The sequence below is a fragment of the Archocentrus centrarchus genome, chromosome 19 (genome assembly GCF_007364275.1).
Source record: "Archocentrus centrarchus isolate MPI-CPG fArcCen1 chromosome 19, fArcCen1, whole genome shotgun sequence".
In the NCBI taxonomy this organism is placed as follows: domain Eukaryota; kingdom Metazoa; phylum Chordata; class Actinopteri; order Cichliformes; family Cichlidae; genus Archocentrus; species Archocentrus centrarchus.
The window spans coordinates 28111216-28123709 of record NC_044364.1 but is presented as its reverse complement, the minus strand read 5'-3'; the positions used below and the strand labels follow the sequence as shown (position 1 = coordinate 28123709).

At 44.4% G+C, this 12494-nt stretch overlaps 1 protein-coding gene across 1 annotated transcript in view; it reads left to right on the top strand.

Annotated features, from left to right (window-relative positions):
* The window catches only part of etv4 (ETS variant transcription factor 4), a 35466-nt gene extending 23355 nt beyond the window's left edge, over nt 1-12111 (top strand). Inside the window, exons 6-12 of the mRNA XM_030754358.1 lie at nt 1011-1193; nt 1290-1696; nt 5489-5557; nt 6185-6232; nt 7633-7805; nt 10022-10123; nt 11707-12111. Of these exons, the coding sequence (XP_030610218.1) occupies nt 1011-1193; nt 1290-1696; nt 5489-5557; nt 6185-6232; nt 7633-7805; nt 10022-10123; nt 11707-11934 (1210 nt within the window). The 3' untranslated portion in view covers nt 11935-12111. The remainder of the gene's footprint in view (nt 1-1010; nt 1194-1289; nt 1697-5488; nt 5558-6184; nt 6233-7632; nt 7806-10021; nt 10124-11706) is intronic.
* The last annotated feature ends 383 nt before the right edge of the window (nt 12112-12494 follow it).

Genomic DNA, 12494 nt, shown 5'->3' with positions numbered 1-12494 from the left:
AAAACACTCGAGCCTCTTGTTTCATCACTACAGGATAGTTTCACTGTAAATGACTTTATTTGTGTAGCAGGCACATCATTCCAAAGCTGAAGGGCCCTGAGCAGTGTTACCTTTAAATTTAAGCCTCAGCATACAATGGCACATGTAAAAGTAGTGGCATCACTGCTGGTGCAGTGAGCTATGGTGGTGTTTTGGCTAATTGTGGTCGACTAATTAGAAATGCCACTTGCTTGAGGTGCTCTTGACATGCTACAGTGTAATCCTAGTAGTAGCTGCTCAGGAAAAAAAACAACTGAATAAGAATAGAAGAAGTCACAACAGGAAACCAACTCTCTGTGTGCCATCTGTGATGTGTCTGTGTCGTCTCTATCAAAGAGATGCTTATAGAGGAATCAGCATGCAGACTTGCCACATGCGTGTGTCTAGTTACACAAACTGGTGGGAGTGCGTGAAGAGCCGAGATGACTCCAAAGTGCACTGTGCAGTCATGGTGTCACTTTTGTCAGCACTGCCGTGCACAGTGATTAAAAACGGTGAGCAATAAATCGCCTTTGTCTCACCTCTCAGTTTTTGTAACGTGCCCTGCTCTGTGTGGTAAGTGTAGATGACCTGACATCAAAGCTACAAGCAGCTTTATTTTGAACCACAACACCTGTCAGTTAGCAGAACACTACAGTGAGTCAGCACACCTCAAGCATGTGCTTGCAGTTCATGCACTAATGTGTCAGCCACAACCATAACCATTTATTATTGCTGTATGAAAGTGGAAGAGGAACTCTGAAGTGACATGAAAGGTTGATCAGTTGTCTCCCAAGATATTTACAGACATCCACTGTTACCAAAGACAAAATAAATGCTTATTTTACTTTTTCTCTCAGCAAAGGTGCACAAGTCAGCACACATCAACTCTTACCATGTTACTGACTGACTAAAGCTCACCTCCATTGTGACGTGTAGTCACGCATGGATGTTTGTCCTCATGAGTGCATTCATGTTGTTTTATTTCACAGTGCCTATGAGCAGAAAAGGGCTGCAGGAGGAGCTAAGAGCTCCTGCCCGGGGACCCCCATATCTCCCATGCAGCAGCATTATTCCCCCAAACCTGCCACAGCCGGACGGCCCGATGCTGGTTACATGAACCCAGCTGCCACCTCCCAGCCACTTCCCAGCAACAGTTATCCCATCAACTCCAGGTGACGCAGCGCTGAAATCTTTCTAGTGGGAATTCTGGACATTATGTTGATTTTTACTGGAAAATGTATCCTGAACTGCTCTATTTCACTTCTCAGTTCCAGGTTTCAGGGCCCTTCAGGAGACCCCATGTGCCCCCAGTTCCCCCCACAAGCGCAGGCCTTTCAGCGCATGCCGTCCGCCCCAGCTGGCCACTGCGGTAGCAGTGGAGGTGGGGGTGGGGGACCAGGGGGCGGAGGAGGTGGCGGTGGTGGGGGTTACCATCGGCAGCACTCTGACCCCTGCATGCCTTACCTGCAGCAAAGCTTTAAGCAAGAATACATGGACCCGCTGTATGAGCGGGCAGCCCACATGGCGGGGCAGGGGCACGTGAGCGGGCAAGGACACGGACACAACCATGGCCACGGACCTCACCCACACCCACAGTTGCACTCACACCCGCACCGATTTCCACCAGCCCACATGATGGTCAAGCAGGAGCCCACAGACTACACCTATGAACCTGGTGAGTGATGAAGATGCTGCCCGAGCTCGTCTTTTCACCCTGTGTCTGAAGCGCGCCGTTCAAGCTGCTGTTTGTTTAAGGTGGCATGACAATCAGGACAACACTGGTTAAAATTTGGCTCTGCTAATAAAACATTATAGCAACAGCAGTAGGAGCTTTCCTCTGAGTGATCATTTTAAAGGTTAATGGAGCCAGAATTGCAGAAACATTGAGTGTTGATTAAAGATGCTGGCATTCAGGATTTATGCAGTGCAGCGAGCTGAAAACAGCTGCTTTTGCCACTGTTTCACACTCGTTCCACTGTCCAACAAATTCACCTGAAAACAATGTAAAAGAGAAAAGCTTTATTGGGATTTCATCTGCCTTGACATACAGTGTATGTGAGCAGAGAGATCAGGAGCCACAGTATGTTACATAGTGATGAAGATAAGGACTGAGTCTGCAAACAAGGCATCACAGATAGTTCAGATGCAGTGTTTCATATGGGAGATTTTAACACTGTTTGGCATGCATTTAAAAGTTTTGCAAAGTTCCAACAGCCAAAGGATATGATAATTCAAACTGATTTACATTTCACTGTAGCATAAAGGCTTTTTTTCATTCATATAGTCTATTGATTTCCCAGAGCTAAGGTTGCATTTCACTTTTTTTGGGTCCAGACAACAGGTCAAAGCCTTTACCCTGTAAATGGTCATATTAGAGGAAAGAAGCACTCAAAGCATCTGTCTTTGTTAACCTGTTTGAGAATCAGTTGGTTGGAAACCCTCCCCTGTGCACACTGCTTACTGCAGAACAAAATGTCCAAAAGGCAAACAAACTTCTTCTCTGTATCTGCACTCCTACCCAACTCCCCCCAAAACTCCTCCTTTCAACCCTCTGACACTTCGCAGTGAAAAGGAAAAAAAAACAGTTTTTTTATACTGCAGCTCCACTCCTCCTCCTCCCTCCCTCCTTATCCCACTCCCTCCCTTCACCGCTCTCTGTGAGAGCGAGGCAGAGGAATTTCATTGAGAAAATGGAGGGCACTGGAAAGACTAGAGTCCCCGGTGGAGTGCTCCAGGGTTTCAGGTTGCACCAGCGGCTTCCTTTTTCTGCAGGCAGATGAACTCATAATGGAAAAATGAGCGTGGCCGCAGTAACTCGAACCTCTCACTGGCCAGGCTTTGGGAATGGGTGAGGGGAGGGGAGGGGATGGAGGGTAATGAGGGGAGTAAGGGGTGGGGTAGCCAGCTCAGGCGCTTTAACAACAAGCTGTACCAGCGATGAGCAGAGAAAGGAGCTCTTCTGCTTGCTTCTGTCTGAATTTAAAATGAAACGTGACACTGCATCACCTCGACATCCTCGTTCACCTGCATCAAAATTCCTTCAGGGCCGACGGTGGCCTACGTGTCCTACAAATCATGCATTCCGATGCTGAAACCAGCTAAATTCCCAAGGAAACAGGACCTTTGGTTTTAGCTCACTGTTTTTATAGCAACAATGACAAGAAATCACACAACCTTGAGAAAGAAACAGGGGAAAGTACCAAAGGATGTTTTTCTGTGGATAACTGCTAGGTGGAGGAGAGAACTGTATTTGGTGGGGTTTCCTTCAAAGTCTCTCTGATATGAGTTTGACCAAATGCAGAGGCTGATCTGACACAAAAGATCAAAGTTTATCTTTATTTTTGTAGACAGTTATACAACAAGTGGACTGTGCACAGGATAATAGAGAGTGACATGGGCCTAAAACTTGGAGATGATTACCAGCTGAGCTTCTGTTCACTAGAATATATACCCTCTCCTCCTGAGCAGCATCTTTATCAAAGAGTCAGTCACTGGATCTCAGGTAGTCTTAACGAATCTCTTTAAAATCAATCAACCAATAAAAATCTGAAACTATGATGCAACCAATTTAAATGGAAAATGATTGGGGGGAATAATTTGTGTTGGAGCCTTTGAGCATCATTAATGGCATCCATTCACAGAAGTCACTAACTACTCAATTTTTCACTAAAATGCACCATTTGTCCGTTGCGGTGATGCCAGCTGCCACAACTGTGACATCACCATGACCCCGTCACTGTACCGGCGCTGAGGGTGCTGCTGCTCGCTGCAGTATTCTCCTGAACAACATCTCCCTCCGTATAATCTGGGAATCCCCGAGCACTGATATATCACTGAAGTACAGGCAGGAAAAACTGGCATGCATGGGAGCATGGTCGTGCCAGCTGCAACACACGTACAAGAGTATAAAGTATGGACGTAGGTACTGTGATGTCACTGGTTTCTGAAGTCCTGCTTTGAAGCCTTGAGAGTTGGCTCATTGGTTCATTGAGTAACGACTTGTGATTGTTGTTAGTGAGCGTGCAGATTCATATCTGTATTTGTGAAGCATAATATAACCAAGATTTACACTTTATGTTGTCTGGCAGATTTTTAGGGCAGTGGCATTTTTCACTTCGGCTGATGGTTTCAGCTTTTTTGAAATCTTATCTTTGGCCCAGGTGGTCATCTTGTACTTCTTTACACTTAAAGGAAAAAAATCTGGATTTTTTTATTTATTTATTTTTTTTAAATGCAGTAGTGTGGCCCACCTCAGATCATACTCAGCTGCATGTGGCCTGAAATGAGTTTGACACCTGTAGGTGAAAATACAGGCAAACCTTTCTTCAATTATTTTTCATTTTCTGTTGCTTAATTTTAAGAAATTGTAATGCCAAAAGCACGTAATGGAAAGATGGTAATGAATAACAACTCCAGTGTTTTCTCTCTGCGTGTCCAATGTGAACAATGACAGTCAAATGCCAGAAGTACGCAGTCTCATTTTAAAAGCCGGGGAGAGAATGAGACTCCTAGTTTCACACACAAATTGGCATTCCACCGCTTAATCACTGCTATTGTGCTGAATCAAAGACTCAGAGTGGCCGTGCCACTCCACACAATTAACCCCGGTGCTCTCACACCCAGTCTACCCATCACTCCCTGGTGAGAGCCTGCCATCTCTGGCAGACATATTATTTACAGTATGATCGAGCGCCGCTGCCCTGGAATGGAGGGTTTGATTTTCCCCAGTGGCATCTTATCGCAGTCACAGAGCTGCAGCTGCATTCCCCAGGAGTGAGTCACAGTCAGAGCCAGAGGCAAAGAGCTGCACCTTTCAGTTTTATGCACTTGCCTGCTTCATTGATACAGTTGACAGCCTGTGTAAAACAGACAAACAAGCTCTTATAATAGGTGGTGACTCACCTTTTTTTTGTATGCTAAGCCAAAGAAAGAGAAAAACATAGACACAGACAAAGGTTAGCAGCTCGGTCACAGGAAGCGGAACACAATATTCTCACATTACATGTTAAATGTGAGTTATGAGTGTCCCAACTTGCAGGGAATTTTGCTTGAAGGTTTACAAGGTGCAATGCAAAATCTATATCAGTGAATTCAGCTATTTGAGTCAGCCAGTGATGTGCCCAGACAGAGTGCAGACACTGTATACTGTAGCACTTTTCTGGTCTGGTGCAGGTGCCTGCTCATGGCCTAAAAATACCACCAGGGACAAGAGGAGGGATGTGATAAATGCAACATTTGCCCTTGCAGGTTCACAGTGATCCCACTAAATCCATAAACACACCCACTTTTTCTCAAACAGGTAGTGTTTAGGAAAGCACATCAGCAGCTATCCTCACATCCTGACTGATGGCCGAGCATTTCTAAAAGCTCTTTATGTCATAAAGAGTTTGTGATCTTAATGTCAGTTCATTTAATGTGTGCAGGTTTGATGTCCATGCTGACCTGTAGCTCTGTGCTTCTGTTACAGATGTGCCTGGATGTCCCTCCATTTACCACCACACTGAGGGGTACCCAAACCCCCAGCACGGCAACGAAGGTAAATGTGAATGTTTAGCATTATCTTATTGATTTTTCTAAAATTATTCCCTTTAAAGGCCTCCGGTAAATGTTATTATGGAGTTAAAGGAATCTAAGTGATGCCAGTATATTGAAGTTGCATGTACCCAGTCTGCTCTGTCTCCAAAGCTTTATCTACTCTGGTTAGAGGTCTGCGGTCATTGGCTAACCGGCGTAGAGTGTGCGTGTTTCCATTGGCTAACCAGTGGTGTGTCTGTTTCCACTGGCAGAGGCTCTAGACTCACCCCTGCCTCAAGAATCCCCTGAATAAACATAACTCCTAGAAAAAGCACACTATTTCCCCAGCAAAAAGGAAAACAATCCCTCCCTTCTTTACCATTATTTGTGAGGCCATTTTCGGTAATTTGAAATCTCATTCAGTTGTACTCAGCATGTCAAAACACCCTTAAAGGCCCAAAAGGCATCACAGGTCTCACGCTCCTGAAATCCTCACCCGGTTGCTTTTGTAAAGGGCCTCAGTTTTGTTAATGAGTTATTTTGGTTGAACAGCATCTAAATCTTGGCGCTGGTTCCACATGAACAGCCTAGCTGTGCTCGGTTGAAGGCCATCTGAAACACTGACACGATTCTCCCCCTCGTCTCTCAGGCTATCTGTTTGAAAACGACTCCCGTGTGGTTCCAGAGAAGTTTGAAGGTGAGCCTGCTTACCGCACACCCCCCTGCATTCACATTCAGCTTCAGCTGCACAGCACAACAGGAAACACAGTAACCTGCTCCAATCTCTTACATCACTGATTCTCAGCCTGAAGTACTGAAATACAACTACCCCAAGGATACCACTAGAGTAGATTGGGGGGGTACATGGAAAGATTAACTCAGCTATTACAATTTGTCAGTGGACCTGGACAAGTCTGAGCAGAAAGGTCAACACTGGGTGATTTTTTTTTTTTTTTTTTCCCCACTTGAAAGTGAGCGCAATAGTGTTACAAAACTCACGTTAGTGTTTGAGGGTTAATGCTCTACTAAAAAAAGTAATGGCTAAGCAGCAGAGAATGGCAGCCAAACAGAATACATTAAATGTTTAAATGGTCAAGAAGTGATTAAGTGGTTCAAATTGGCTGCAATTCACTTTAGAGAGTCCTCAATGAATAGAAGTGAACAGAGCTAAACAGCAAAAATGACGCCAGTTTCTGGACAGAGCAAAAATCCACGAAGTACTGATAACGTGAAATAAAACAATGTCTAGTTTTTCTTACACGGAGGCCTATTTTGTTCATAAAAAGCTCATTTTCTGCTAATGCATGCTGATTGGTTAGTGAAAACAGCCTCCCCTGATTTGTTGTTTGCAAACAATAATGTGCATCAGAAGCAGCTGGTTGTGGTGGACACCATAAAGCTGTGACTTACATGGACAGTATTTACTGCAGTCAAAACCTGTAAAAAAAAAAAAAAAATAGAAACATTTTTCAGTTCTTTCTACCCCTTCTGTTAAAACATGATGAAAAGTCTTGTTGAGGCACATGACATGAAAACAGTTGGGAACCACTGTCTTATGTAACTATCATTTCACGCAGACATCAGAGCGTCCTCAGAAACGCAGTTAGCGGGTTTGGTTTCCCTGTGTGCTGCGTGCAGGGCTCCTCTGCCGCAGAGACGAGCTGTTTCCCATGCTGCTGTGGTTATCGATGCTAAGGGAGACTGAGCGTCAGCACTCGTTCAACCAGTGAAGTGTGCAAGTTCTCTGAGAGACAACAGCAGTAACTTAGCTGTGCGTCTCATGTTCCCACACCTGTGTACAACATATCGAGTACCTGGTAAACAACCTAGAACCAAACACCAATCAGTGTCCATTTACCTTACTTGTTTGCACTTCAAGAAGCACTTTAGACCATAATTTAGTGATTGAATCTTAATGATCTGATGCATTAATGTGCTGAAAATATATCAACTCTCACATTAGCTTGGCTGGTGATAAACCACAGTGCAGATGAGGCAACAAATTTGTGTTCCAGCTTCCATGTACTGCAAAGAAAGCATTTTGGCAAATTTAATCAGTCCATGAACATACTGACCTGCTCTGTGTTCCTTGTCCAGGTGAGGTGAAGCAGGAAGGGGGTGGTGTTTTTCGTGAGGGCACACCTTACCAGCGCCGTGGCTCTTTGCAGCTCTGGCAGTTCCTGGTGGCCCTTCTGGATGACCCGGGCAACGCCCATTTCATCGCCTGGACAGGCCGCGGCATGGAGTTCAAACTAATCGAACCAGAAGAGGCGAGTCTGAACTCTTAACCCATCTTTTCTTTGTTGTCTGTAGATGGTATGAGAGACCAGCCTAGCCACCATGACGTCCCCCACTGGTCCCAAAATGAAGCCTCAAGCTATGCATTTTTCTGGTTGTCATCTTAGTATTTTAATTTTTTGGTCACCAGAGAGAGAGAGGTAGATCTGACTGTGAAACCACACAGTCATTGGCTAATGATTAGTGACTAACACAACATCAACCAATGAGCATTTCCTGAATTATGCTCTTTTCTGACTCTTAGAATGGCCATAAATTGCAAAAATTAATTAAGGAGCTTCCACACAGAAAGCAATTGGCCTGTTGTTTTGGAGCTGACAGGTGATTGCCTGCCTAGGTAACACTACTGTATTTACCACTATATCGTATGTCAATCACCAGTGTCCTTCACCATCACTGGTAGTTGCATCAGTTGAAACTAGCAAATTCAGTCTTCCAGCCAGAGAGAAAACTCCATAAATGTTTGGGTAAATCGAGTTGGGAGCATGCAGCGCACAGCAGGAAACAGACCACCGAAGCATCCTCTCTACTGGAAATTACCATTCGGTTTAAAGTAAGGCTGCTGCCGGGGTACAGCGTGCTGGAGGCAGGACACGAGATGTCCGCTGACTTGCTGTGAATTCAGTGCAGAGATTTTGTACTAGAGAGATGGCACGTTAAAAGTCAGTCACTATCCAGTGAGCGTCTCAAACATTTGCATTCTCACAGCTGATTCCATTGGGTAACCTTAAGGACTTCAGTGCATGTGTGAAAACAAGCCACACAGTCAGTATAATAACCTCTTTTTATGAACTTTAAAGTTTACAGCGATGGCTGGATGTAACATTGAGGCCTTAATGTTTGGTGAGGAATTGAAAGCACTGAATTTGGGTACTGAGGGAGAGTTTGATGGCTGCTTGATGCAAGAACACACAACAATGATGAAGTCCCTGCGCAGCATTTTTAAAGAGTCTAGGTTCACCGGGCCCCTCGCTGCGGTAACAATATTACTTTAAATGTTTGGAAAAAAAAGACAACCTTGATTTTAAAATGCATTAGCATTATTTTCAGTCCATTACTGTGTGGCCTTGTCCATAGACAGTGCTGATAGTCATCATGACATTAATATGAATCTGATAAGGGCAGCACAGGGGTTATTCTTGGAATAAATTTAGTGAGCGTTTGAAGGTGCTACCTAGATTACAGCAATGAGAAGTGAGATTTGGCCACTTTCCTCATAGGCCTATTCTGTGATCCATCTTCCATTAGGCCCCCATACATTATTCAACACACACTGGATTGATAAATGAAGGACAAGCGCTATCACAGAAACATCCAACACCCCCGTTCTCTCTCACCTCCTCACATTTCTTAGGTCCAGACATTTTTGCAATGTTTAAGTCTGCAGTTTGATTGGATATCAGAGCACGTCCATTTAGGTGGGTCCTAATACAGACAGACCTATATTATGTTTTCCATTATCTTTTTACTGTACATTAAAAATGAATGGCATAAGAGTTTTACAAGTGCAATTAGAGCTGAGAGCGCACTCAGAGATCAAACAGGGTTGCTGAATGCCGGGCCACTGTGGGATACAACCTGTCTTCCTGAGTCATGAATATCAAGGTTTCTCTTCCCCCGGCTTTATAGCCCCCCCCCCCCCCCCCCCCCCCCAAAAAAAATCAGAGGTGTTCGTCAACAGAAAATTCATCCACTGTTGCACAACTCCTTGATTCACTTCCCCTTCCTTATGTGGAGTTAATGTGAGACATTAATTTTCTATTAGAGGTAGAGCTTCTTTATCAGCTCGGGGTTCAAATTTTGGGCCGTATTTTATGGCCTTCCCCTGACAACCCGCCCTGACTCCTGTTTCACTGCAAACACTGTGGGACTCTGGTTTCATTCAAGTGGTAATGGGTTACATAAAAAGGAAGTGAATCCACATGTGGGGACTCGCCCTGGTCTTGGCATGTTGACACTGCTGAATTTAGAGCAGAGGAAAGTTTGGCTTGCTACTGAGGACCCCTAGTGGTCATACTGTGAAATTAACCACCTGTTAACATTTAGCCCACCTTATTTGGGCTAAATAAATAAAATACAAGCCAACAATTCTCGTTGTTGGCTTCAAATTTCAACATGTAATTTGAAGAAGGTATGCAACTAATGTATTTAATTAATGAATTTATTTCTGATATCTCCTCATCCTCAGGTTGCCAGGCTGTGGGGGATGCAGAAGAACCGTCCAGCCATGAACTATGACAAGCTCAGTCGCTCTCTGCGCTATTACTATGAGAAGGGAATCATGCAAAAGGTACAAAAACACGCCTTATTTAATGATGTCATTTAAAATGTTCGGCCTTTTAAACCTAATCTGTTTTAAACTAGTTTTTCCTTCAAGCATTGCAGGTAACGGCATCAGTTACTAATGCCTCATAGAGTAGTTATAAACCATTAATAAGCAAGACTATCAGCTTTGCAGGCTGTAAACTACCCATTTGGAAGTTTGTTCTTCCTGTTAAATGCCACAATAATGTTTTACAGTCATTAAAAAGGTCTGCAGCTGTTAACGAGCTCTTGATCAGTGGATTCTGGTCCAGTCGGTCTGCAGGTCTTTACAGAAAAGAACTGGATAAAATATTCATTGGAGAGGGTCATCCTAATCAAGCTGAGATAGCTTTATAATGCAAATTATGAGCGAAGAGACGAAAACACCAACCATCATAAAGCTGTTCTTGTTGGCCTGTAGATGATAGGACCTCCGTTCCAACTTTTCTGAATATAGAAAGTGGGGAAACACTAGAAAACAAGAGGTTCTAATTTTATTCCACCTGTTGCACCTTAATTGTCAGCTCTTGACTCATTGTATACATTAATATTAATTGTATATATTGAATTCACCGTCAGTGTAAACAAAAGTGTTGCAGTGGCCACTCTTTCACGGAAGAGTCAAATTAAATCGATATTAATCTAAATGACTTACCGCCGATCAAAGCTAAGACTGAAGCCTGACTCACACAGGCCTCGAGACTGGTGACTTGGGCCGAAGACCTGAGATCTGGCAGCCCCAGTCGTTAAGGAACAATATGTATTTCCCGACCAGTTGGCGAGTGTTTGCTGGACGTCGCTAGCTGTTGCTGGGTGAAATTTGTCACAGAGTGGGTGCTGCAGGGAAAACCACGTGTCTGTGGTCAGCTGTAGGTTGCGTGGAAGACTCCGACTTCACTGCAGACTAACTAACTAACCACGAGCAGTACTATGAAAAGTGTGATGCAAAATGAACCAGAACATTGGGCTTCAAAGTAAAAACTGCAGCCAACACTTTTCAAAAGATGCTTATATGTATGTTTGCACGTACGTGCACATGCAAGCACACTCAGGTCCTCTACCAGAGGCCTCGGAGCTTGAGGGTCCTGCGCTGTGTCTTAGCTGTTCTCAGGACTGCGCTCTTCTGGACAGAGATCTCCCAGTTTGGGGGGGTCACTGCCCCGAGTGTTCTGATTAGCACGGGGACCACTGTTACCTTCATCTTCCACATCCTCTCTAGCTCTTCTTCAGCCCTTGGAAAAGCTTGAGAAATACCACCGTGTTCCTTCTTCTTGATGTTGCCATCACTTTGTATTGCTGCATCTATCACTACGGCCTTCATCTGCTCATCCACCACCACGATGTCCGGTTGGTCAGCCATCACAAGTTTGTTCGTCTGTACCTGGAAGTCCCACAGGATCTTAGTGGTAGTTGGATGGGACTGGTCTCTTCTGGGCATCCACTTTTACATGATTCATGATTCAAATCCCAGTTTTATCTCATGTTGGCCTGTTTGATTTCTGCAGCCCTCAGAGACTATACAAACAGCATTCCTACATAATTCAAATCCATCTCTCTCTGTCTCTGCAGGTGGCTGGGGAGCGCTATGTTTACAAGTTCGTGTGTGAGCCCGAGGCCCTCATCTCCCTGGCCTTCCCTGACAATCAACGGCCCAGCCTGAAGGCCGAGTTTGAGCGCTACGTCAATGAGGAGGACACAGTGCCCCTGTCGCACCTGGATGAGGGGGTGCCGTACACCCCGGAACAAGCCCCTCAAAACATGGGCCCTCAGCCCTACTCCAAAGGCTACATGTACTAAAGCCAGCCCCAACACACCCTCCTTTCTACCCCATCTTCAGAAATGTTCCCGATGTACCAACCCATCATCATACATGCCCCAAAACCCTATGCACCTCTTGCACATGCCCACCCCATCCTCTTGTATATAAGGCTATGGTGTTTTTATTTTAAATTAATCGCATTAGGGATTTTTTTTGTTTTTGTTTTGTTTTTAAGAGCTGTATTCCTCTCACATTTGAGGTCTGTTCAATCCATAACCTGACTGGTTGAAGAGATTGCTTAATAAATACTCATAATAATACTCAAACTGAAGTCTGGAGTATTACTTCTTGTGTTGTTCTTATGAGACACATGGGTGTTCTTTAACTTGTTCTGTGACACGGTGGACAAGCGTGTCACAGAACAATGAAATGTTTATTGTTAGTTAAAGTGGACCTATTAAGCTCATTTCCATCTCATTTTGATTCTTGGATTCTGCTGGAATAACTTTGCATAATTCCCGTACTTATCTTAAACAGGGTCTTGGTGCAGCCCCTCCCACTGTCTGAAACAAGCCATTTTAACTTCTTCTGATTGGCT